The sequence below is a fragment of the Pimephales promelas genome, chromosome 17 (genome assembly GCF_988280905.1).
Source record: "Pimephales promelas chromosome 17, fPimPro1.hap1.1, whole genome shotgun sequence".
Classification (NCBI taxonomy): domain Eukaryota; kingdom Metazoa; phylum Chordata; class Actinopteri; order Cypriniformes; family Leuciscidae; genus Pimephales; species Pimephales promelas.
This window is the reverse complement of record NC_142785.1, coordinates 26,717,546-26,742,989: the sequence shown is the minus strand read 5'-3', so window position 1 is coordinate 26,742,989 and position 25,444 is coordinate 26,717,546. Positions and strand designations below refer to the sequence as shown.

The following is a 25,444-nucleotide window of genomic DNA, read 5'->3' as shown; positions in this document are numbered from 1 at the left end:
GACTAACTCCCCTTGGATTGTGCTTTGGAACTTTTCATGCTCAAATACCAACAGAACACCAAAGAAAGTTGAACATGTAAAAAAGTAGGGATGCACCGATATGAAAATTTTGGCCGATACCGAGAACCGATAATTCTTTATATTTGAAAGCCGATAACCGATATATCGGCCGATAAACTTCAATCAAAATTTGTATCTAATTTTGAGAGCCTGATTACAAAAACAAAAGTCTCACAATTAAATCCACGTCCCAAGCACACAATTATAATGATGTTCTCATTATAGTGTTGTATGGCCGATATGACAGATTTGCGTTTCTCATGATGTCCCGAACCAGATTTTCATTTTTTGAAGAGATTTCAATCATATTTCAAGAAATTCAGAAACATAAACAGTTCTCAACAAGTGTCACAGCTGAAGGGAATAATACATTATTTATTGGTTTTAATATATCGGCCACATTTTCTTACCAGGCTGATAACGATAACATTAAAAATGAACATTTATCGGCCGATACCGATATGCTGGCCGATATATCGTGCATCCCTATAAAAAAGCATAAAAGGTCACCTTTAAAACCTTAAAAAATGTTTGCAAAAGGCAGTTAGTAAAGGTAGGAGTTACAAGCATGATGTATTAATCTGAACCCATCCACTGTATATTCATGACAGGGGTGTGTACGGTAAGTATTTGATGTATTAGCTGTATATTGGACTCACCCCAATCCAAGCTGCCTGCAGACCACCTCAGCATCCATGTCATCCCACTGATCATCACAAATGGTCCCCCAGCGCCCATCATGGAAGACCTCAACTCGTCCCTCAAAGTCCTCCTCCCCACCAACCAGTCGCAGCGGCGGTCCATTACCTGAGCGAGCAAACCAGGAATCATGACCCAAAGCCACAAACACATCAATAAATGTAGTGACACCCAGACTGCTCTGCATGCAATACTCTCACTGTCTCTGTGGTATAACCCAGCGGTTCTTAACTGATAGGTTGCCGGTCATTTCTAATAGGGTTGCAGAAGGCAGTGGGGAAAAAGACTATAATAAACAACTATAATAATGCAGATTAAAGTCCAAAAACCAAATTAAAGGAAAATAACCCAGGTTACATTAAATACTGGTTATGGAGAAATCTTCTATTGATTTTTGGTTAGTAAGATTTGCTTTTTAAAGAAATGAAACCTTTCATCAAGCAAGGGTGCATTAAACAGATCAAAAGTGAGAGTAAAGACATTTATAATGTTAAAAAAGATTTCTTTTTTAAAAATTAATAGGCCTACTGTTCTTTTACATTTCAATTTATAAAAGAATCCTGAAAAATATGTTTCTTGAGTGACACTAAAAACTGGAATAATGATGTTGAAATTCAGCTTTAAAATATATTAAGATAGAAAACAGTGACTTTAAATTGTAATAATAATAATAATCTTTTACTGTATTTTTGTTCAAATAAATGCAAAATTGGTAAGAAAAAGCCTTTAAAAAAAAAAAAAAAAAACATTTAAAAAAATGTACCGATCCATTTGCATTTGCATATTGTTGGGTTTCACTATTGTATCATAATAATTATGTACAATAAACAACTGGTAGTGTGTTTTAAAATTTTAAATCTGGGTCCTGAAACAACCCAGATCACTACAACTATCAAATATATGTGCAGTTTTAATAGGCTATAAAATTTAATAGGCTACCGTATATAATAATAATAATAATTCATATCAGCAAGTCATTATATGCACCCATTCAAGGGCTAAAAAACATGTTTTGCTGCCCTGGTAACCCAGCACAGCATCTGTCCATGTGTCCTCGACTGTGTCTTCAATAAAGCTCTCAGCAGGCAATCATCAGTTCAGATGCCATTGATTTGCTTTCCAACCTATTTTCTCGTTTTTTTTTTTACCCCCTTTGTTTCTTTCTACAAAAGAATGGCTCTTTTGATTGCATAAGCCCCCACTAAAATATGAAATATCATTAAAATTTCTAACTTCAGCTATAGCGCCAATTTAGTAAGTCAATATGAATGGACAAAGAAGCTGCAAAAACGACAATTCAAAGATAACATAATTGTCTGCATGATGTTCTATCACACACCCTGTGGTTTTTTCTTAAGATTAATTTTAGATCCGAGACACTCATTCAGGGTGATCAGTGAACAAATAGTAATTTTCATTTGGTTTTATATTAAAAAGAACATTAATTAGTTCACTCTAAATGTCCAAAATAAAAGTCCAAATATTTAACAAGTGAACATGTCAGGGGAATTTCATCAATCAGAGATGATAGTATTTGCATATGCTAATGTTTTATGTCAAGGTAATTAAAAAAAGTTGAGTAAAAACTTTTGGGAATAAATCTGCCACTGAATGTCATTTAATTCGGCAGTCTGCACTGCAAGCAAACAAAAAGCTGAAGTACGACACAAAAGGATGCTCGCATTATAAGCACTCGCAGACCGCTTTGTTGATTATAATGGGAGCAATCTTCTTTGTCGTATGCCGTGTACACTTACCGTGCACACATGGAGGTGTTAGCTGAATTCTCAGAACCAGACTTTGAGTAACCCTTTGTATCCTATTTAAAGGGATAGTTCACTTTGAAATACATTTTTGATATGTTTTAGCTTACCTCAAGGGCATCCAAGATGTAGGTGTCTTTGTTTCCACATTTTTTTTTTTTTTTTTTTTGATATTTTTAGGTCAAACCGTTCTTGTCTGTCAGTCATATAATGCACGTCTATGGTCACCACCTCAAAGAGCAGGCACAGAAAAGTCCAAATTAAAAATTATTTTATGACTCGTAAATTTAAGTACACATTGATGGGCTAAGACACGAAACGAGCAGTTTGTGTGAGAAAACAAACAGTATTTATATCGTTTTTACCCCTTGTAACCACAGCCACGTCCAACGGTTTGACCTAAAAATATCAAAATACGAAAAAACTGTGGAAACAAAGACACCTACATCTTGGATGCCCTTGAGGTAAGCTAAAACACATCAAAAATTAATTTCAAAGTGAACTATCCCTTTAAACATGTTGATGGCAGCTGTGAGTGCATCTAGATGCAGGAATGTTTACAGCACTAGTCACTTAAAAGGTCATTAGCTTCACTCCCACAGAAAGCACACTGACCTTCAGGTGGTGCGCACAGCACTCCGGCCTCGTTCCCATGGTTACAGTCACTAGTAACAAACTTCCTGCTCCGGCACTCCAGCAGGGATTTCTCATCACCACGGCAGCCAAGGCGGGCGTAGTGAAAAAGCCCGGAGCCAGGGCCAAAATATGAGTGCTGGAGAGCTGTGCCAATCTCACTACAACAAACGAAAAGAATTATAAAGAGAGAGTGCGAGAGAGAGAAACACCAAGTTATTTCCTCCACTGTTCAGTAACATAAGGCTTTAAACCCACTCATTTTATAAAGGCTAAATCAAAAATAAATATAGTAAATATGAAGATGCATATACATTTCAATTCTACATTTTAAATATGTAAATGAGTAACTATACTTTGACCACACAGGCAAACGTAGGGCTATAATGTATTAAATAATTTTGACTAATTAATCAAATTAATTGCAAATAATCACGTATTTCAATATTTGTTGAGGAAAAAAACAATTAGTATATTATTAAAAGACATTACCTTACTGTGGCAGTCAATGCATAATTTTCACATTATCTTTAATTAATTGTACTAAATTAAATGGGCTGTGTAAAAATGTATTCATCACTTTTTGTATTGCCATTGCCAATGTGTGAACACCAAACTATAAAAACGAGACCGTCATGCAAAGAAAAGGGATTCATTCAAAACATAGTCTCACAATAGCCAGATCTATAGTCTATAGTCTCAAACATACTTTATACGTCATTTTAATTAACTCATCTGTCGTGATGTTGGTGAATTGATCATGCAAACATATCCACATCGATTTGATCAGATGCTTTCCTAACTGCTGTTTTCTCACCACTATCATTTTTGTCATGTTAATTTGTTACGTTCATCTAAATGCCACTTTCAGCAGAACCTGGATGTTCATTAACAGCATATCGCTGTAAAGGAATTTCCAACTTCTTTTTACTTCTAAGAAAAGAAAAAAAAAGAGATTTGCATGAGTATATCAAGGCATCGAATCATCTCCAGTCTCGTGTAACACGTGTGCGAGTGCGAGCACGAGCTGACTGCAGTTCACTTAACGGCCACCGGTGTCGCTAATAACAAGGGTTTCTGAATCATACTTAAACTGGTTAAAATAGTAACTGACAACCTTAATTAGACGTAAACATACCTCAGTCCAAGCTGTCGGCAAACCACACTGGCATCACGGTCTGTCCAATGCGTGTCACAAATTGACCCCCACTGGCCGTTCAGGTAGACCTCTAGTCGGCCGCTATTTGAGGACGAACCTCCCGCTAACCTGACCGCTCCTGAACAGGTAAGATATATATACACACATATATTATAAAATAATAATAATTGTAGGAAATAACTGAAAGATTCTAAAGGAAATCCATGCAGAACTATTTTTTAGCATATTGATCTGAATTTGTTCGCAAATTAAGTGTTCTGGGGAATAGTTAGAAATTGATTCACAACCAATTGTGTAATATTTAAACCTACTTACAACCAGTTTTCTCATTCCTATCTGTTTTCTAGAATTTTATAAGAATTAACAAAGTTATAAAATCTTACCTAAAAGCGATCAAGGCCATTTTATTCTTTATAGGGAGGATAACAAAATTTTCAAGATTTAGATGATTTTTTGTTTTTCTTTATAAAACTGCTCAAAATAGCATTGTTCATTCTGTATTTATATACAAATATATCTTTTATATAACTGAATTTGGAAATGGAAATTAACAGCTTCTTTATGGAGACATACTGTACAGTGTTAGTGGTGTGAATAGTTTATTCAGATCCCTCAGCATGAACTCCTAAAATCAGAGGCAAATTCTAAACACGAATGTTGTTCTTATCAATTTATTCATGCCTCTAATCCCAGCCCTAAACCTAACAGTAAATTTGATTGCTTGATAACAGGAACAGAATGTTGATCCAGGAACACATCGTACTTGGCAAAGTCACAGCCACCATTTGTCTCCACTGCACACAGAATGCAACGTTTATTTTTGTTGTTGTTGTTGTTTTTTTACCATATATAATTTTCCTGAGATACAAATTGAGATAGAATATTATTCTCAAGAACGTAAACCACTTATTTCTAAATATAAAGTCGCTGCAAAACACAACAGTCTTCCAAGAGAGGCCGAAAGGGAAGACAACAGTATTCAAAGAGGTAGTAAAAACACATATTTATCAGCTGAAGAATGTTAAAATGTACTGACATCAAAGGCTGACGTCCCACTAGCTGATTTTCAGTCATGTTTCTCGAAACTTTGACTAAACTCCCTGATGAGTAAATGGATCTGTCCCAAACTTTTTCTTTAGCAGACGCAAAGCCACATATTGCAACCACTGATTATGTATTTCTTCTGAAATAAAACCGCGGGAGGGAAAAAAATTCTCATTAAAGCTATGCAAAAATATTCCTGTGCATGAAGTCATGGGGTAAAATGACCCTAAATTGCTGCTTTTTCTGTTGTTGTTATGTCAAATTTCAAATGGATTTGCCAAAACACATTACACACGGCAATCTAGGAAACGTAGATTGCTCTTAATATCATATTTACAGGGGGTGAGGGTGAGATTTTTGAAAAAGCAAATGTGGGTTGTTTTCGATTTGGCTAATGGGACACCTCCTTAAGATATATTTTAAACTCACTAATGGAACATAGCAGACCATTCATTGTACACACTGTAGGGCTCACCTTGGTGGCAGTCGCAGTAGGCCCAACCAATGGCCCCTGAGCTCTGTCTGAAAAAGCACCATGGGTTAGACTCACGGTCAGGATTTCGACAAAAATTGTGCTCTCCCAGACCCCTGCCCGGATACTGCTGCACATAATCTGGGAATTCAGTCCACTTCAGACAGGGTGAACCTGAGTCGGTCTGAGAAACGGTGCCATTGTAATAGCCCAGCTCAGTGAAGCCCTCGGAGCAGGACAGAGGAACTGGGGGGGAAAAAAACAAGGAAAAGGGATTTTATACTTCACACAAATCCGATTTAGTTTTCAAATCCCATCTTTAAGGCTCACTGTTCGCACGCCATTTTTCAAAGTGATGAAATCTGATCTGTTTGTTGAGACAGTAGTCAATATCCTGTGCATCTACTGTACATGATATGAGCAAACCAAGAAAATTTCTCACTCGAGAGCAGCAGGAGTTGAAGGAAAGAAAAATTTGTCTCTGCTTATGTCCATCATCTTGCTGGGATGCTTAACAGATAAGTTACATATTTTAGGAATATTTCTATGGATAAAATATTAATAATATAATATCTTTAATATTAAATACAATATTACTACTATTACGTATTATTAATAGATATAGATTTTAATATGGATCATATATATTTCACACTTATTTGAATTAGCATTGAACAATATTGAAATTTTAATGAAAAGAAAATGACTTGACATTCTGAAAAAAAAAACATATTCCATATACACTCTAAAAAATGCTGGGTTGTTTTAACCCAATTTTGGGTAAAATAAGGACAAACCCAGCCCATTGGTTTAAAAATGTAATTTAAAAATGTAACCCAATGGCTGGGTTTGTCCATATTTTACCCAAAATTGGGTTAAAACAACCCAGCATTTGTTTATATACAGTATCTATGCATTTCATTTGCATTTTTCTGTTTAGACCACAAAATAGTCAAAAGTACACCGTGCACTAAGTTATTGAAAGGAAGCACAAAGTATTTATATGCATGTATATTAGAAGTCACACATAAATACACATATCTTTTTTTACAAACAGAATCAAAAAATTTCCTGTTATAATTGGAAAAGCACACATAAAATGTACTTTTCATTGAAGTAGTCAAGTCCTGAAAAATATGAGCTCAAAAATAAGCCAAACATTAGTCAATCCAAAATAAATTAAAATTATGTATATATATATACAGTATACTGTATATATATATATATATATATATATATACAGTATACTGTATATATATATATATATATATATATATATATATATATATGTATATATAACATTCTGTCATTTATTTTGGAACTGCTTTCAAGTTTAGTTCCAATAGTGCTGGCAATCCCCTTTCTCTCATTAGAGTCCAAAATAATAATCCCTGTTGTATAAATTGCCAATGTAGAGCTCTGCAGATGTGGCTTTTCAGTATGGCTTTCCTGCCAACATCTTATATCTAACAGCGGCCCTTTTGTTTATCTCTCCAGAACACCCACCTTGGCCTTCAAGCCATGAGCATTGATTCCTCAGCCCCAGGGCTGGAGATTGAAAAGAGGGAGAAGTTGGACATCTGGATCCCTTATACAGCCTCCTTTCCGAGCATAAAGGACGAGGGATTAGACAAGGCTGTGCTCTGAGCAGGTGCTGAGAAGCCAAGATGAGCAGCCAACAAAGCAACGGGGAGCAGAACTCTCCCTGACCTGCCCTACTTGAGACTCACCAGCAAGAGCAACACCACCCGTACTGGATTTAAAGGCACAATTATTGCAAACTTGCACCTCGTGTTAAGGAAAACAGCTTAGGCCTAGTCTCAAGACTACATATCAATCACTATGTCATGGTTACATCTCAAATACTTTAAGATCAGATGGTAATTTTTTTAAATAACGAAACCTTGTTTCAAAGCAGTATTTGATTGACAGGATGAGTAGGCGGTTGGATGATATGCAGCATCAGAATGGATTGGTGTTGTTTACACTACAAATGCCAGATGCAAAAAAGCCATCTAAATGTGATATTGAATCGAGCTGCCATACCAATTTTGACAAAGCAACCACACAGCAATGCAGAAGTCCATAAACCTGAAATTATCAAGGCTTTATTCATGAATAGACATCTGCCAAGTCTAGCAATTTTAGTCACTTACAATATGTCCCAGCAGGTATGAACTGACAAGCTTCCAGTGACAAATGATTAGTCTGTCCAAATTGAACTAAAATGTATGCGTGATGTGACACAATCACAGCCAAACTGAGGAGATAGGTCTAACTGCAGAACCGCAGAACGTCATAGCAGCGTGAGGACCAAAACAGTCTGATGCCGGAAGTGGGCGCGGCAAGGCATTGCGGATTGCGCTACTTCCATGATTAAAACAACGTTATTATAAAGACTTTTTCAAACGATTTAATTGAAAAGATATATTTATATATAATCAGATAGTAGGCTATAAAAGATAAGAATTATGTTTTGTCCTTGTCACAGAGCTACCCTCAGCTCTTTGTAAACCCTCCTTAGCCTTCTTAGTGTACCAGCGACATGAGAGATGGGTTAACCACACAAAGATATCTTCAACTATACTGGTGACTGAGCACTAACCCTGAGGACATTTAAAGTTTGCTACTGACTGTTGATAGTCACCTGGAGCAGCATGGTGGCGGCCATCTTGATTTGGGCAAAAGACTGGAACGGACTTTTCTCATACTTTTTATACCTGTGCTGTGTTGCATCAGATACCAAGTATGGTGGGAAAGGAAGGGGAATTGGTTGATGTTAATGTGTGTACTTCCTTTAATTATTGCTGAAGTTTACTTATTGAAGTTTGCTTGATCACATAATATGTTTATTTTCATATTGATTACCTGTTCATGGTCTTTATTACTTCCCCATGTGATTATTGCTGAGAAATGGTTGAACCCAGGTGTATAAATTTTCACAGAATGAAGTGATCAATTTCCGGCATCAGACTGTTCAAAGGCTGGCGCTGTCATCCTCACACTGCTATAACGTATGGTTCTGTGGTTCTGCAGTTGGTTAATACTGAAACTGAGTGGAAAACTGAGTATTCGATGTATAATATAGACCAGGATTTTAAACCAATGAGATTTCACTGTGGGAGGGGCTACTCAATGCAACACAACAAAAACAGAAAGTGAATGGACAAATGCAAAAAAAAAAAACAGTTATTTTTATACAGCTGTGTTTCTCAAGATGCATTTTGCTTTAAAACAGCTTTACAAAGAACTGATTTGGAACAATATGTTTGAGTACATAAGGGGGAAAAAAACAACAAAAAAAATGAAGAAAAGATTGGAAAAATGAATGACTGAAGTAAACAGAAGTCCTCCTCACACACGATTATGGCTGGATCATAGCTAGCTGGATAGAAAATCATAGCTGGTCTTTTTCCAGAACTCAAACTTGATTACGTTAACGCAATTTATGTTGTTGCAGTGCTGTGAAAATCAGGATCAAATTGCATTTCGCACAGAACGACATCACACACACTGTGAATGGCTAGATAACATGTAGGGAAGATTATTAGAAGTGCTGTTCTAAACTTTCGAACAGTTTGAACACAACTTTACTTCGCTAAAGGGCTTGAGTGTTGGAGTTTGGTGCTGTGCTGATGAAAACACAATGCATCTCACGCTGGATGACTGAACACATGGTGGGGAGGAGAGCAAAACTATGGGAAGAACTCATGATGGTGAGGTCCATATGGACTGTGAAATACTGCAGATTTTGCACAAAAAGCCTCCAAGAGATTTCAGCAGATTTTCCATGTTTGTATGCGGTTTTTGATGAACTTCGTTGTGAGTTGGACCCAAAGACAGTCAGAGAAGGATGGAGAGGCTGTGATCTTTCACTTCCCATAATCCCCTGTTAACCCACAATTCCTTAAGTCCCAGAATCCAGCACTCCATGACTCAGCAGAATGTCATTCCCAGCTCTGTAGATATGAAGGGTCCTCCACCTTCCATTTGCCTTTGAAAACACATCACTGGCAGTGGGAAGAACAGGCTGTTAATCACAGTCACGACTGGCACGTCTGCAGTCTTCTTTGTCTGCACACTCATGCGACTGCACTTTTCAGAGCAAGGCTGTATTCGAGTGATATCAGAAAAACATATATTACAAAGGAACAGTGTGTGTGTGTGTGTGAAGAGCAGCAGTAGATTAATGTCTCCATCTGCAAGCTCAGACAGACTCACTGCAATCAGGGCAGGGCCGAATTAGACATATTAAAACAGGATGACTGAGAGCGCTCTCAGAAAGAGTTGTGCCAACCTCAGGGAAATCGTTGACTGCGTTTCTGCTTAATTGGATGCATAAAGATGTGTGGGCAGGAAACGCCATAATGCTGTCGATAAAGTGTCTGGAACCAACTGAAAATGATTTACACCGTAGAGAGTGACAGAACAAAAAGTTTTTGATTGCTTTTTACATTCATTTTGTTCTTAATTAACATTTTGTCTTGTTTTACGATAAAGTATCTAAACATCCTTGAAACAAGATTCATTTTTTCTTGAGAAGCAAAATTGTGTCAGATAAAAAGACTCGCTTTAAGAGAATATTTCCTTGATTAGTTCACCCCAAAATGAAAACGCTGTCAGTAATTACTCACCCTCATGTTGTTCCCCAGAAGACTTTCGTTCATCTTCAGAACACAAATTAAGATATTTTTGATTAAATCTGAGAGCTGGATCACTCCTCCATAGGCTTCTTAAGGGATTGAAACTTGCCAGCCCAAACGTTATTAAAGATATTGTTAAAATAGTCCAAGTGACTGCAGTGGCTCAATCATAAGTTTATCAAGCGTCGAGAATTTTTGTGCACAAAAAACTAACTAAAATAATGACTTTTCTTCAACTATTCATTTCCTTTTCTGTTGACCTCAAGATTTCATGAAGAAAAACTGCACAATGGTTCTGTGTTGTACATCACACACGTGACTAGCGTCGGCCAATAGTGAGCCTGTGTGTGACGCACAACACAGAATCGTTGCGCAGTTCCACTATGTGAAATCTCGAGGCCATCGGAGAAGAAAATTAATAGTTGAATAAAGTCATTATTTTTGTTTGTTTCTCGTCGCTTGATAAACTTAATGATTGAGCCACTGTAGTCACTTTGACTATTTTAACAATGTCTTTAATAACTTTTGGGCCGGCAAGTTTCGATCCCTTAATAAGCCTATGGAGGAGTGATCCAGCTCTCAGATTTAATCAAAAATATCTTAATTTGTGTTCCAAAGATGAACGAAAGTCTTACGGGGAACAACATGAGGGTGAGTTTTCATTTTGGGGTGAACTAACCCTTTAATCTTACACCATTAGCAAGTAACTATCCTGTTTTAAGCATAATCTAATAGTGTTTATGCTTTAAAAAAAACTTATACTGTTTAAAAACTAGGAATGAGTATGATTTCTTTATAAAAGTCTATCCAAGGCTGAATGTATTTGACCATAAAAACTGTAATATTGTGAAACAATGTAACAATTTAAAATACCGTTGTCTATTTCAAAGTGTATCCCATTATATTCCATTACTACATCATCACTCCAGTCTTCAGTGTCACATGATCCTTCAGAAATATGCTGATATTGCTGCTCAAGAAATATTTCTTATACGTAGGTATCATTGTTGCTGCTTAATATTTTTGTGATGAATGCACAGCAGTTCAAAAGAGCATTATTTATTTGAACTAGAAATATTTTATAACATTATAAATGTCTTTACTGCTATGTTATGATCAATATAATATCAATATAATGCCCCCTTGGCTGAGATAAAATTACTAATTTCTTTAAAAGGAAAAATCGTACTGACTTGAAGGAGGAATATGAGTCCAGTCTATGGAAAACAATATCATAGAAGCTTGGTGTGCACTGTCAAACTGATCTCGCGGGAATTCGTATGAATTTTACGAGGTGGCTAATTCGTAACAATTCGTACGACCTCACTCATACGAATTTGTACGATTTTTGCTAAATCGTACATATTTTACGAATTGGCCAATTCGTATGAATTCGTACGAATGACCTAGCCCTGACCCCGGCCCTAAACCTACCCATCACGTGGGTTTGGACAAATCGTACGAATTCGTACGAGTGAGGTCGTATGAATTAGTACGAATTAGCCACTTTTTAATCACTCGTACGAATTCGTACGAATTGGTCGTGAGATAGCGTAGGGACTGTTTGACTTGGTTCTTTGTCCAGTAAATAACTACTTCATAACCACCCAGAACATCCTAGCAACCGCAGGGACAACCAAACCAAGCAATTTTCATTTAGTAAATACAATTTAGTCCATGAATGTAATATATAAAAGTCGTTATTCATTATTCGCTGATTATCTTCACCTTGCAACTCTTAAAATCAAGTGTGGTTATTGTGCAGTTTTGATGTCATCACATTAAGAAACACTAACTAATCACTGAAATGTAACCGACATCCATCCTGTCCACTGCAAAAGGGTGTGTTTATCATTGACAGCCCCTATAATGATAAACTGACATTTTAAAGAAATCTGTCAAAAACAATTGTGTTTCACACAACTGGAATGACAAAAGGGTAAGTAAATAATGATAGAATTTTCATTCTTGGTGAACTATCCCTGTAAGACTGATACATTAAGCTGACATTTGGATCCTTTTATAACAAAGAACAGATTAGATAGACATCTTCAGCGTGATGGATGAGCGCATTTCGTGCTAAAAAGAAGCAGAGAGATATTTAACAGGAATGACAGGGAAGGTCAGGTAATAAAAGAGTGTAAAACAGAGGCGTCTGGGCATCAAGACCACCGCCAGGAGTGGGCCATGCTTATTCAGCACAGGCTCAGACATTTTAATTCCATTTCATTGCGGTGCAAGAAAAAAAGCCTGATCTCCAGGTGCTAATAACTCCTACGACATGAAGGTCGGGGGAGGGGACGCGACGGGAAAACAGAGAGAGATGCATGTAGGACGCATGCTCTACCACGAATCTGATAAACTAACACATCCCGCTCATTGAATAAGCCATTCTTTGAAATATCAACTCTAGAGAAATCATCTTATACTGATATTCTTCTCCATTCTAACACAAACACATGAGGATCTGACACATAAGGTGGGGGATGAAACATCAAAGCCGTTTGAGAAAGCAAAGACTGGCACAGATGCACAGAAGAGAGAAGCTGCGAGAGTCTTTTCTGTGATGTTTTGAAGTTGTATTGCAAAAGGATTTATTCAAAAAATTACCTCAAAATTGGAGGACATTAGTGATTCAATCAAAGCTTGGGCACAATTATTTTTACAATCGGAACAATCCGATAAAATAGCTTAGACAGAATAGAACTTCTAGACCAATACGCAGTTAACAGTGGGTGCAAACATATGCAAAACAATCATTGAAAGTAAAAAAATTAGAAGACAAATATGTATTGCAGAGCATTGTATTAGAGCTCTTTGGCTGGGATTCATTCACCTTCAGCCACTGACACCCTCTGTGCAGCTCTAAGCTAATGGAAGCACACTGGCAGAACGAATGGCAGCAGAAATCAAGTCATTTACGCAAAGCATCCGTATGGTGTACTTGGACACACACGCTCTCAGCTCTGCACCATAGGAGAGCTCATTCTCCCAGCCCAAATAATCCATTTCCCCACCACAATGAATATTTGACACGGTTCGCATAACGTGCTTTGGCGTCTTAAGCGAATGTGGGGCCAGATGCATGGTGGGGCACCAATGGGTGAAATAAAGCAACATAAGAAAGTCAGGGAATGCACATTAACATTTTCTTTTCTTTCTTTTTTGCAAAATAAATCAGAAATGAGTTCTCTCATGGCCACTGTTTCATGTACAGAGCTTAAGACATTCCACAAAGACTTTGCTTGCAATTTTGCACACTGTTTCAAAAGATATAACTCATATCAAAATAACTTATTTTATTTATTTGGTCCACTGTGGCATGCTACCTAGCCTTGCAACTTTCAATGATACTATAAGATCATAAGCTGACCCATTTTTTTTTTTTTGATGTATAAAGGATGCTTTGGGCACAGTTTATGTTTTCAATGAGAAGAGAAAACTATATCGCTCAATCTAAGCCCTTTCCGTTCCTTCCTGGCACCGTGAAGACGTCTGATTGGCTGGTCCGGGGAAGGCTGTTTATCTATCCTGATGCAGTGACATCAAAGCACTGACAGTCATTAGCACTTCAGGATTGGTACTGGGGAATTTCACGCTGTCAAAGTACATGAGAGCGAGATGAGGGAGAAAATCTGACACAGCTCAGATAGATGGGACACCATCACAGGGTTGATGCCCTTATTAAACAGCCACACTGGCGATATCCAGCGACCAGCGCACAGTGATGTGGTGTAAATGTCACATTTTGGAGCTCTGGAGGAATTGATGAATTATTTATATAACACATCCCATCACAAATCCATCTTCACCGGCTCATTACTAACACAGCCAGAACTAAGAGAATGAGATATAGTGGAATGTAGCTCTAAACAAGCATTTGTTTTTAATTTTTCATACATTTCTGTATGAAACACGAAAGTGTGCCAGCGTCTTCTTTATAGACCATGAAATGAAAATTGCGTTTTGTGGCTTTTAGTACTTTGAAGCCATCTACAGTATATGCTAGTGTACTCCTTAGCAACCTTTAGCGGATACTTAGATTTCAAATTTCCTTATTTGCTGGGAAAATCAAATAAAAAGATGGATGACTCATCTTGCACTACTGTATGTATGATTTTACACCTGAATCAACTAACACAAGGATCAAATCATGTATATGGCTCACACTCTAAGTTCTAAACTTTTGTTCATCTTCACATCTTTTTGATGAAATCGGAGAACTTTCGGTCCCTCCATTGACAGCTACGCAAACTAAAACTTTGACGCTTCAAAATGTTCATAAAGATAAAACTAATGCATACAAATTGAGTGGTTTAGTACAAACTCGATCACTTTATATGATAAACAGATTGAATTTAGGCTTTTATTTATGTGTAAACATTCATCAACTCACACATCAGTTGTGGTAGACAGAAGCTCAAGCATGTTCACTTGACGTGCAAGAACCAATCAGGTTCATTCTCGTGTTACGCAGCATGTTGGAGCTTCAGCAAGAACCAATGAGGTTCAGTCTCATGTGTTATGCAGCACATTTGAGCTTCAGCGAGAACCAATCAGGCTTCGGCAAGCTACGCTTCAGCAAGAGGTTTTTTATCATGCATCAGGCAGGTTCGGATGTTATGTTTGCTGATGAACGTTTATTGTGAATAAAATGTGAATAAACGCCTACATTCAATCTTTTCATCTAATAAAACAATTGAGTTTTAATAGATGAGATCTCAATTCATATGGATTAGTTTTACAATCTCTTTATTAACTTTTTGAAGCGTCAAAGTGGTAGTTGCTGTCAATGGAGGGACAGAAAGCACTCAATTTCATCAAGAAGATCTTCAATTGTGCTCCGAAGATGAACGAATGTCTTATGGGTTCGGAACGACATGAGGGTGAGTAATTAATGATAGAATTTTCATTTTTGGGTGAAGTGTCTCTTTAATGCCCTGTTTACACCTGGAATTAACATATGTTTGGTGTGATCCAATCACAAGTTGCCAGATGACAACTATTTATCCCTGTTTTTTTTTTTTCCATGCACCTCAAATGAGTTTCTGAATGGAGGGTCTCTGATTTCATGACAAATGATATCACAAATAAAATGTATGGTACTGTATGTTGATAAAGTTCAGCAATATTTGCACACCACATTCTCAAACACCTCAATTTAATTCTTGTCAGTCACCAATAAAATGTTGAGTTGTTATATACTATATACACCGTTAATACATGAACTCATGATGCTTTATGATCAATGTTTATTCATTTTCATTTAGCATTTATGCAAATCAAAAAGTCTGTCACTGCATATAATCCTCACTTATGCTTTAGCAAATGTTTTCATTTAATTCAGAAACAAAGTTTAAAACTCGTATTTTAGCACAGTGGTGATGAATAGGCAGTTCTTTAATGTGGCCGCAGACACATTAGGACTGGTTAGTATTTACACTTCACATGCAGTTGGGTCACCTCCATTTTGACCACCACTGAATGTGGTTAAAGGATCATCACAAAAGCTTTTTGGACTCTCTTTACATGTATTGGATCTTCCGAAATGAATGTTAATAGCAGGTGTAATTAAACACATATCGGCTCACCTGTATTCTGCACTGCATTCAGGTAGCTGTCATCACCATTCACCTGCAGAAAAAGGAAACCAAGTTAAAATGCAGAAAGCTGACAGAACTATATGAATTGATTTGTTCGGTACGCTAAAGTGTCTGTTTTTCTAGAAACGTGAAGTTTTATCTTTTTAGACGTGACACACATTTGAACAGCGGTGTGATCTGTTTCTGCCTGGCTCAGAGGAAGCTGTGAGAGTCTCTCTTGACAAGGAACGAAGATAATATCTGTTAATATTTTATTTCTGCATTTTCTGGTTCTGCACTGCGTCTGAAGAGCAATTAGGAGATGAGTTATCATCTTAATCTGGGTAAGAGGACTGGGTACGTAAATGCGAAAAATTGACTTTCCACACTATAAGTGGTTTTAATAAGTCAATGCATTTTTTCACTAAACACAAAACTGATATTTAATCATGTTCATTTATATTTTTAGAAAACAGTGATAAACAGCAGCATGTACATTTCCTTTAAATGATTTTATCATTTGAAAACAATACCACCATATGGCGCAAATTAATGCATTTTGAATGGATGTTTCACAAAAATGAACATGATTTTTACTGGATTCGTGGGAATGAATCAAACATCCTGAATCAAGCTAATGCAAATCAGAAATACTAGTTAAACAACTTAATGCTCTCATATTCATAAGTCATGAGACAAAGAAGAATCATGAAACTATAGTATGATGATACACTAACAGTCAAATAAAATGCATTAAAATCTTCACAATATTATTTTAACATTTTGGTGAATACTTGATTGCCTAGCCCTATTTTCTACAAACAGTTTCACAAAGACTTTAGATGACTCTGCAAACAATGCTACAACATTACGCTTTAATTGTCCTGATATACATCAACTCCTCAATATTAAGTTGAACAGCGAGCTAATACAATGACCAAATGTGGCACTGGGTTTTCAAAGCATTCAGCTAAAATGTGGGCAGCTGTCAAGGTTGAGTATACCCTAGAAATCAGAGGATTGCTGATAGAGCATCATTGTGGCTGCAAGAAGGAACTAAAGCTGCTTCTGTGACTTGAAATGCAATGAGAGATTTCAGTGAAGCAGGAAAACAGCTATAAAGGGTTGCGTTTTCCAGAACCAATTGGACATGTTCTCCCGACTGATTTCTCACTAAGGACCAGAAACCATGCAGCTTGCAATCCTAAATTTGACCTAGCATCCATCACTGACCCTTAAGAATATTTTAAGTAAACATTTATTTTATATATTATACCAGTTTTTCAAAAAAAATATATATAAAGGAATTGTTCACCTATCACTCTTAGAAAAAAAAGGGTTCATTGGGGTTCTATATATGAAGCATAGGGTTCTTTACACAACTCCAAAGAACCTTTTATGCTACAAAAGGTTCTATAATGATAAGAAAGAACCCTTTTGGCACAAAGGTTCTTTATAGGCTATTATTCATTCATATATTTCATTATTCTGCAACATTCTGTAGTTGTAATAAAATTGTTTTTTTTAAGCTGTTGAAGTAACTTAAGATCACATTTTAATCATGCTAGTTTTTGGAGGAGAAAACCTGAAAAGGCAATCTTCGTGTGATATTGATTAAATATAAAATGATATAAATATATACATTTTCTAACCCCCATATCTTGAACTTTATGATCATTCACATGGATTCATAAATACATTTTAGGGTCTTGATGTTTGTGAATAATATGAAATATTTAAACCCGGAAAGGACAAAACAAATGATAATGAATGAACCCAAAAGGTTCCATTTAGAACCTTTTTCCTAAAGAACCCTTAAAAAGGGTTCCAAATACATATAGCACTGATAGAAGCTTTTAAGGTTCTATATAGAACCTTTTCTTCTAAGAGTTTAAAAATAACAATTCTGTCATCATTTACTCACCCTCATGTCTTTCAAAACTAGTATGATTTTCTTTTCTCTGAGTGAACAAAAGGAGTTATTTATAGCAGAAAGTCCAAGCTGCCTTTTTTCTCTCCATACAACGACAGTGAATGATGGTTCCCAAGCAATAATTTCAATGCAAGATTTTCAGTGACTTAAATTCCTGTCCAGTTCTCACACAAAGCTATGAAATGGCTTCAGAAGTCTTACATAGAATATACAGCATGAGTCATGGACCACTTTTATGATGAATTTTTGAGCTTGACCGCCTTTTCGTTGCATGGAAGAGAGCAGACCAGTCATCCTGTTAAACTTTTGATTTCCATAAAGACATGAGGGTGAGTAAATAATAAATAAATAAAAATGTTTGGAAAGAAACTAAACCCTTTTGCTTCTATGCTGCACTGCACAATCATTTTAACACGTCTGCATGATGAAAACATGGTATTGATTTACTTCATTAATTTACGACCAATAAACTGATCTGGGGGTTTAGCACCACCAGCAGGGATAATTGCATTATAGATAACAAGCTCAAGATATTTATGCTCATATCAACACACTCCGGTCAGTTACGGACATAATTGCATCGGTCATTCACATTCCACAGCAGCAACTGAGGCCAGACTGACATTGTCCTTATATGTTCCTTTCCCTGAAAGAGCAAAACACACATCAAAAAGCCCTTGATTTAAGCAGCATCTTTGTTTTTTAAATCTCAGATGACAATTATACAAGGAACAGACTGTGGTAATGGAGTATAACACAGATGTGTGAACATATGACCAGGTGTGTCTTACTGACAGCTGCACACAACAACCTTGATGTGTAGCATATAGCCCTGATCCAGTGTGCGGGCTGCTGCTCTGTATCTCAGGAGTCTAATTGCAATATATTATATAAAATCAATCCAGTGTATTACACCATCTCAGGAGCAAAGCCTTTCAACAGATTTGTTTGTGCTGTAAAATCTTCATAACCAAGAGGAGCATGAAGTCTCTAATGGAGCACGGCAGTCATATTACTCATTAATTCCTTCCCAAAGTGCTGTTGTTTCACCGCCCAAACAGATGTTAAGATAGTCCAGCTCTGTAGTGAGTGTGAACTGAGATGAAGGTACAATTATCTAGCTGTTGAATAACACTGATGCATGTGCTGAAGAAAAAAAAATCCATTCTGGTTTTGCAGATGTTAATACAAACAAAAAGTCTTGTTCAAAGCATTCAGTCTTGGATGTTTCTTTGTCTTCTGTGCTGAGCTGAGTTTTGAGACTCCTATGTGTAGATATGCTATAGAACCAAAACAAAAATCCTTCGTGCTTTTCAAACACTTTTTATACTGAATTCTTGAAATGAAATGTAATGGACGTGTGTGGGTCAATCATTTTTGTTCTAGCACACTCATCAAACTCATTAGTGTTAAAGCAGAATATGGGTCAATGTGCCGTATTTTTTTCCACGGAATCATTGTAATTTGCGAACACTGGTCTTTACGCATTTAATAAAGAAACCAAAAATGATAACTCAATTAAAACGTATAATAATTCTCCATGTCTACGGTGTATCGTTTCCGCGATATTTCCTCCCTAAAGCATGTCTTATCCTCTATTAGAGGGAGGTGGCTTTGCTTGAATCTATTAAACAGCATGTTAGTGCTTTATTGCACAATGAAAAATATTAAATGCAACTAGATTTGACCAAAAAAGGAGCACTTTGAAATCATGCAGCATTAATGTTACCGGCTAAAAGCAATACAAATAAGAACACGCAAAAATGGAATAAAGCTATTCGGCTTTTGTCCCAAGATATATTATACTGAACAGTCCTAAAGGTGCATCTTACCTCCAGAAAGACTGCAAACACCCCGAGCAGCGCGAGCATCCTCCACACTCTTGGATCCATCCCTATCTGCGGCTATGGGTCAGTGTCATTGTACGGTGTTAGAAGCCACCTCCGGAGCAGGGTGTATTCGCGATGGAGCGCTGCTCAAACGGTTTGAATGGCACAACAGCACGGATGCCGTTTAAGGGTTTCCAGTGTGAGGGATGCGATGTTCCGTGCCCCGCCGTAGGTTGATATGTAATGTCTAATCGGTGTTGTGGAGTAGTGTCACAGACGCACACACCCCTCGTAGCGACCCACGCGCAGCCCTACGACTCCAAGCGCTCACGCACCACGCGCGCGCCGCACTGATGAACCAGCAGCCAACAAACTGGGCGTCACTGCTGCCTTAGTGCCAACCTGGCAACACAATCATAATAATGATAATTAACAAAGAAGTGAAAGCAATTTGTGAGATATGTGCCTAAATGAACAATTAAAATACTGCCCGTAACTCTAATAATATCCGTATAATGATAATGTGTAAATATAGCCTACAGCTATAAATAAATAAATATGTTTTGTTTAGTTAGGCAATGCTAGGCTATTTAATTTTCTACAAAATAGGTATAATTATGAAGTAGCCTAGGCTTCACAATGTGTAACCAAGGCCTAACTCTTGATTGTTATATACAATGTTGAGTGAGTTGAACTTTAGAACCGAGTCAGTCTGAGTTGTGAGCAGATTTTGTGAATCGGATCAACTGATTCATTGAAACGGTCCGATTCAGACAAATTACTTCTCTCAAAGGCTGAATCTGAAATCGCATACTACCATTTAGTGGGTGAAAAACAGTAAGCGACAAAAAAAAGTATGTCCAAATTCATAATAGCCTACTCATAAAAGAGTATAGGCAAAAAGTTCCCCGATTACCTTCTTCCGGCGAGATCCGGCAAATGATGGACACTTTACTGTCCCATGAGGCCACAGGAGAGGAATGGCAGTGAAGCAAGTGACGCTGGTTGGTCATGTGATACTGACTACATAGCGAATGTAGTAGGCCTATGTCCAGATTACTTTCATACTAGGCTACATACTATATAGTACTATACATACTATACAACTCATACTATATCTATTATTTTAGCATGCGTATTATTATACTCTCATGAATGCCATGTTCCATGGACAGCAAAGCTGGATGTTAAAGGGGTCATTGGATGCCCATTTTCCACAAGTTGGTATGATTCCTTAGGGTCTTCATGTAAAGTTTGTAATATACTTTGGTTAACTTCCACAATGGTTGAGTAAAACAACACAATTTTTACCTTCATAAAAACAGCTCTGTGACCCATCTGGGTGCATGCCTCTTTAAATGATAATGAGCAACTGCTCACCCCACCCCACCCCTCTCCTCCATGTGGCATGTTGACCATATAGATATACATAATAACATAACATATTTGTATATCTATGGTGTCGACTTGAGACAAGTAAAGTGGTGCCTTGGCAACCTGCTCGTATACAAATGGGCGGAAATATGCTAATACGGGACAGCCCGTCAGTGGTCGTGAGCGGAGCATGAGCAATATGACATCATATTGTTCAGAAAATCCAAATGGCTTGATTATTGAAAGTGTTTAGGCTTTTTGAGGATTAAAAAAAGGAGTATGGATTTCTTTTCATTGTATGGTGGTTGTGTCCACACACTGCAAACACATTATGCAAACACCATAAAGTAAAATTTGCATCCGATAACCCCTTTCAACTTTTTAGACTTTTAAACTTACATTTAAACTTATAAAAAGCTTATAGCATGTGTCATTTTACTTGGTTTGCCGTTCACCGAGCCTAAGGATGTGTGATTTCTCAGAACACATGACCTATCAGGAATAGGGACATTTTGAGTGTTAAAAATAACACTTAAGTTACAGCATCTTTAAATAACTACTCCTTCAGGTAAACATGAAGACTCACGACATTTTTAATTCTCTCTGAATTTTAAGAGTTTTTATGCATGGAGTTTGTGTCCCAATGACTTTAAGACTCTTTTGCTAAAAGTGCTATATAAATAAAGTTAAACTGAATGTAATTAATCTTTAATTAATAACCTCTAGCCAATTTGCTTTAGAAAAATATTTTTAGGAGGTTCTATTTTTTTGCATTGTTGTACATTTACCCTCTAAATGTGCATAAACATAGGAAAATGATTTCTCTCAACAAATGTTTGTTTTCCATGCAACAGTAGAGGGGTGACTATGAGGTCTGAATCTTCAAAAAGAAAAAGACCTAGAGGGATTTTGAATAAAATCAGCAGAGGGAACATTATAAACTGCAGCTAAGATTTAGAGGGGAGAAAAATTAAAGCAATTAATTCTTTGTGTGGGTTTCGGATGGAAAGAAAAGATTATTCTCCTCACAAATAGCCTAATCGTGATTAATGCACCCACTAGTCGAAAAAGTTTATGGATATTTCCAGAAAACTGAACAATTTAGAAAGTTCCATCTAAGCATTATTTCACATGGAGACCAAGAAAAAAAAACTATAACTCCATGGAAATCATAAAAGTCCAAGAATATTTACGGAATGCATTGATGCATTATATTAGATGAAACAGCCATGCACACTATAGGATAGCATGAGTTAAATTACTCTCTATAAAAACAAATAGAGCAGAGCATAATAGATTTACTTGATTCATGTTTGCTCATAATAATAAAGCTATACAGCTGGGAAGCCCAGCATGAGTGACCTTCTGATGCTGGCATGCAAAGTCACCCACGGAGTCTTCGCACCCACACAAGCATGCATACATTACCCTCTCAATCCTCCCTTTCTCCCGCCACACTCATGACCTGATCATTGGCACTGACGCGTTGTACAGTCGTGTAATATCTCTGTGGCACAGGGACACCTGCTACATGATGATCTGTGGTTGTAATGGGGGAAACGAGAATTTTACTGGTGCACCACTTTGATGGATGCGGTGTTGTCATGGCAACACAATGGTTAAACTGCCAGCAGTACCTCCAACACTCACAGCATATTTAAGCGTTTTTAAGAGACAATTGTCTTTGTGCGCTCTGGAAAAATTGGGCCATGAGGGAGGGGAGGGGGGTAGAAAGAGAAAGTAATAACTTGAAAGTGGCGTTGTATGGTAATGACATTTAAAAGGACAATTTTAAAAGAAATAGCACAGAAAGCACACTACTGGGCAAAACACGAGCTGCATGGTGATGCTCCAGAGAATATCTGGCAATAAATATAATAATAATAGCATCTCTAGACCACAGTGAAGCGTCCATGGAGGAAGAGTCATTGTGTGGGAAAACCTTTTTAGCTGCAAGTATTGGTGAGCTACTTCACTGTGAAGTCCTTTAATGCTTTTGGAGTGGAAGAGAATATTGCAGAATGGCTTTGCTTCCCACATTGGAAAGCTGTTATCTAAAGAGGAATGGTCAGATGAACGGTTTTGCAACAAGACAAAGCTCCTGCCCAAATTGCAAAAACAACCAAGAACAAGTCCATCAGGGTCATGTTTTGTCCTGGTCAGAGTCCAGATTTGAATATTTGGTCTTACAGTACAAACTAACAGGGAGACATTTTTCAACTATGAAATGTTTGAAGCCATTACCATTGAGTGGAACAGCACTGACTTTTTTGCAAGTTTACCCACAGTAAACAAAGGGGAGGGCTATTCTGTTTCTTTATCTATAATATTTGTGCATTTTTTTTCTAATTGACTCAAATGGTAATGACCATTAAACAACTATACTAAATAGACTACATTTTCACCATGGCCCTTTTTTTGGCCCATGTTTTATATTGGCAACAAATACACTCTAGTGAGTCATAATGCTTTGTAAAGTGTTTCCTTTTTTACACAGCCACAGAAAAATCCATATCCCCTCACAGATTTGAGGGTTCTGTCTGTCTATCATAACTTCTTTATAACCAGAGGCATCATCTCTCAGTTAACCATTAACCGCTTTTACAGCAGCCAATCCACATTCAGCTGGAAACAGATGAGAAAGAAGAACGGATTAAGCCTTTTCTTGTTCTGCATATATTGTTAACAGATAAGGTAATTGTTCACACAAATATGAATATTTGTTGACACTTTTGTTTTGTAGTGTTTCTTCCATGGAAGACAAATGGTGAAATGTGTGACTGAGGGCTGTAATGCTCCAAAAAACAATCAATATTAAAGTGCTATATGACTCAAGCACTGTATTCGAAGTTATGCACTTACTGTATATCTATATAATTGAGACTTATTTTTGATATTTTAAAAAGTTGGCAGCCTATGGTCACCATCCACTTTCAATGTAAAATAGCACTAGATTAATATTTATATATATATATATATATATATATATATATATATATAATTTTTTTTATTCATGTTTTTATTTGTTTTTGTTTATTTTGTGTGTGCTCCATGTACATCTTTCTTTCTTTTGTATGTGTATATAATTCACTGATCTTTTATCTTGTATAAACTACAATGTTTTGTTAACACATTATTTTTTTATGTAAAAGAGCAGCATTAATATTGTGCTGAACATTTCCTTTAATATTCCACAGAAGAAATTAAGCAATATGAGTTTGGGGCAACATCAGGTTGAGCGGTAACACTTTAAAATAAGATTTTTTAATGTTACATTAGTGTAACAATGAAAAATACTTCTAAAGCATGTATTAATTTCAACATTAACATCTGTAAATGTTATGGACTTGAGTTGAGCTAACCTGAATAAACAATGAGCATATTTACGACCCATTTAAGATACATATTCGACCCAAATTTGGTTTAAAACAACCCAGCATTTTTTAGAGTGTATGAGCTATAAAAGCCTCATAAAAAACTTTTGTTTAGATTTTCTCTAAAGGTTCAATTAGATGCTCCACTTATAAATAAAATAAAAAATCAGGCTATTATGTCAGGCTATACGATTTGATAAATAATGTAACAAACGTGCTGCTCATTGTTAGTTGTTGAGTAAATGACAACAAGACAAGCAGTTATTACAACCAATGAGTTCAAGGGACAAATCACACACCATGAGCAGGTGAGATTGTGCTAGATAGATATTTGTATTAACAATTTCAATGCACCATTTCTCAAGCATCAAGTTTTTTTTTTTTTTTTTTTTGACATAATCTGTAGTCAATCTGTCTGTTATGTTTATCGTCACATTTAGCATGTTAATTTAACTGTCATACACAAAAAGAGAATACAAACCTTACAAGTGTGTTCTACATTTCTGAATTTCATTTCAAATTTCCAACATGATATAGACTTCCTTATTCAGTTAAATATTTATAGTTGAATGCTAAAATACTTAGACACCCTTGCTTCCTCTATCTGTATCCTCCCCTGGAGTTTGGCAGCGAGAGAACAGCAGAACGTTTAGCATTGGCTGCCGCAGGCACTCTGGATGCTGTTGTAAGATAGCGTTTGAAGTGGCACATGCTGTCGAAGATGCGAGCAGCCTCATGAAGGGTTGTTCTTTTGTTAATGGAGGATCTTAACCACATTACTAATGTACCAAGTATCAATCTGGTTTGGCAATGAGAAAGTTTAGAATGACTCAGAATGAAACTGATTTGCTTCATTACTAAGGCAAATAACCAGTTAAA

At 36.7% G+C, this 25,444-nt stretch overlaps 1 protein-coding gene across 1 annotated transcript in view; it reads right to left on the bottom strand.

Moving 5' to 3' along the window:
• The window catches only part of LOC120474699 (neurotrypsin), a 38,018-nt gene extending 18,058 nt beyond the window's left edge, over positions 1-19,960 (bottom strand). The window contains exons 1-6 of the mRNA XM_039665212.2: positions 19,821-19,960; positions 16,065-16,107; positions 5,834-6,076; positions 4,294-4,432; positions 3,138-3,316; positions 720-867 (exon numbers count right to left, since the gene is read on the bottom strand). Of these exons, the coding sequence (XP_039521146.2) occupies positions 720-867; positions 3,138-3,316; positions 4,294-4,432; positions 5,834-6,076; positions 16,065-16,107; positions 19,821-19,880 (812 nt within the window). The 5' untranslated portion in view covers positions 19,881-19,960. The remainder of the gene's footprint in view (positions 1-719; positions 868-3,137; positions 3,317-4,293; positions 4,433-5,833; positions 6,077-16,064; positions 16,108-19,820) is intronic.
• Positions 19,961-25,444: the final 5,484 nt, after the last annotated feature.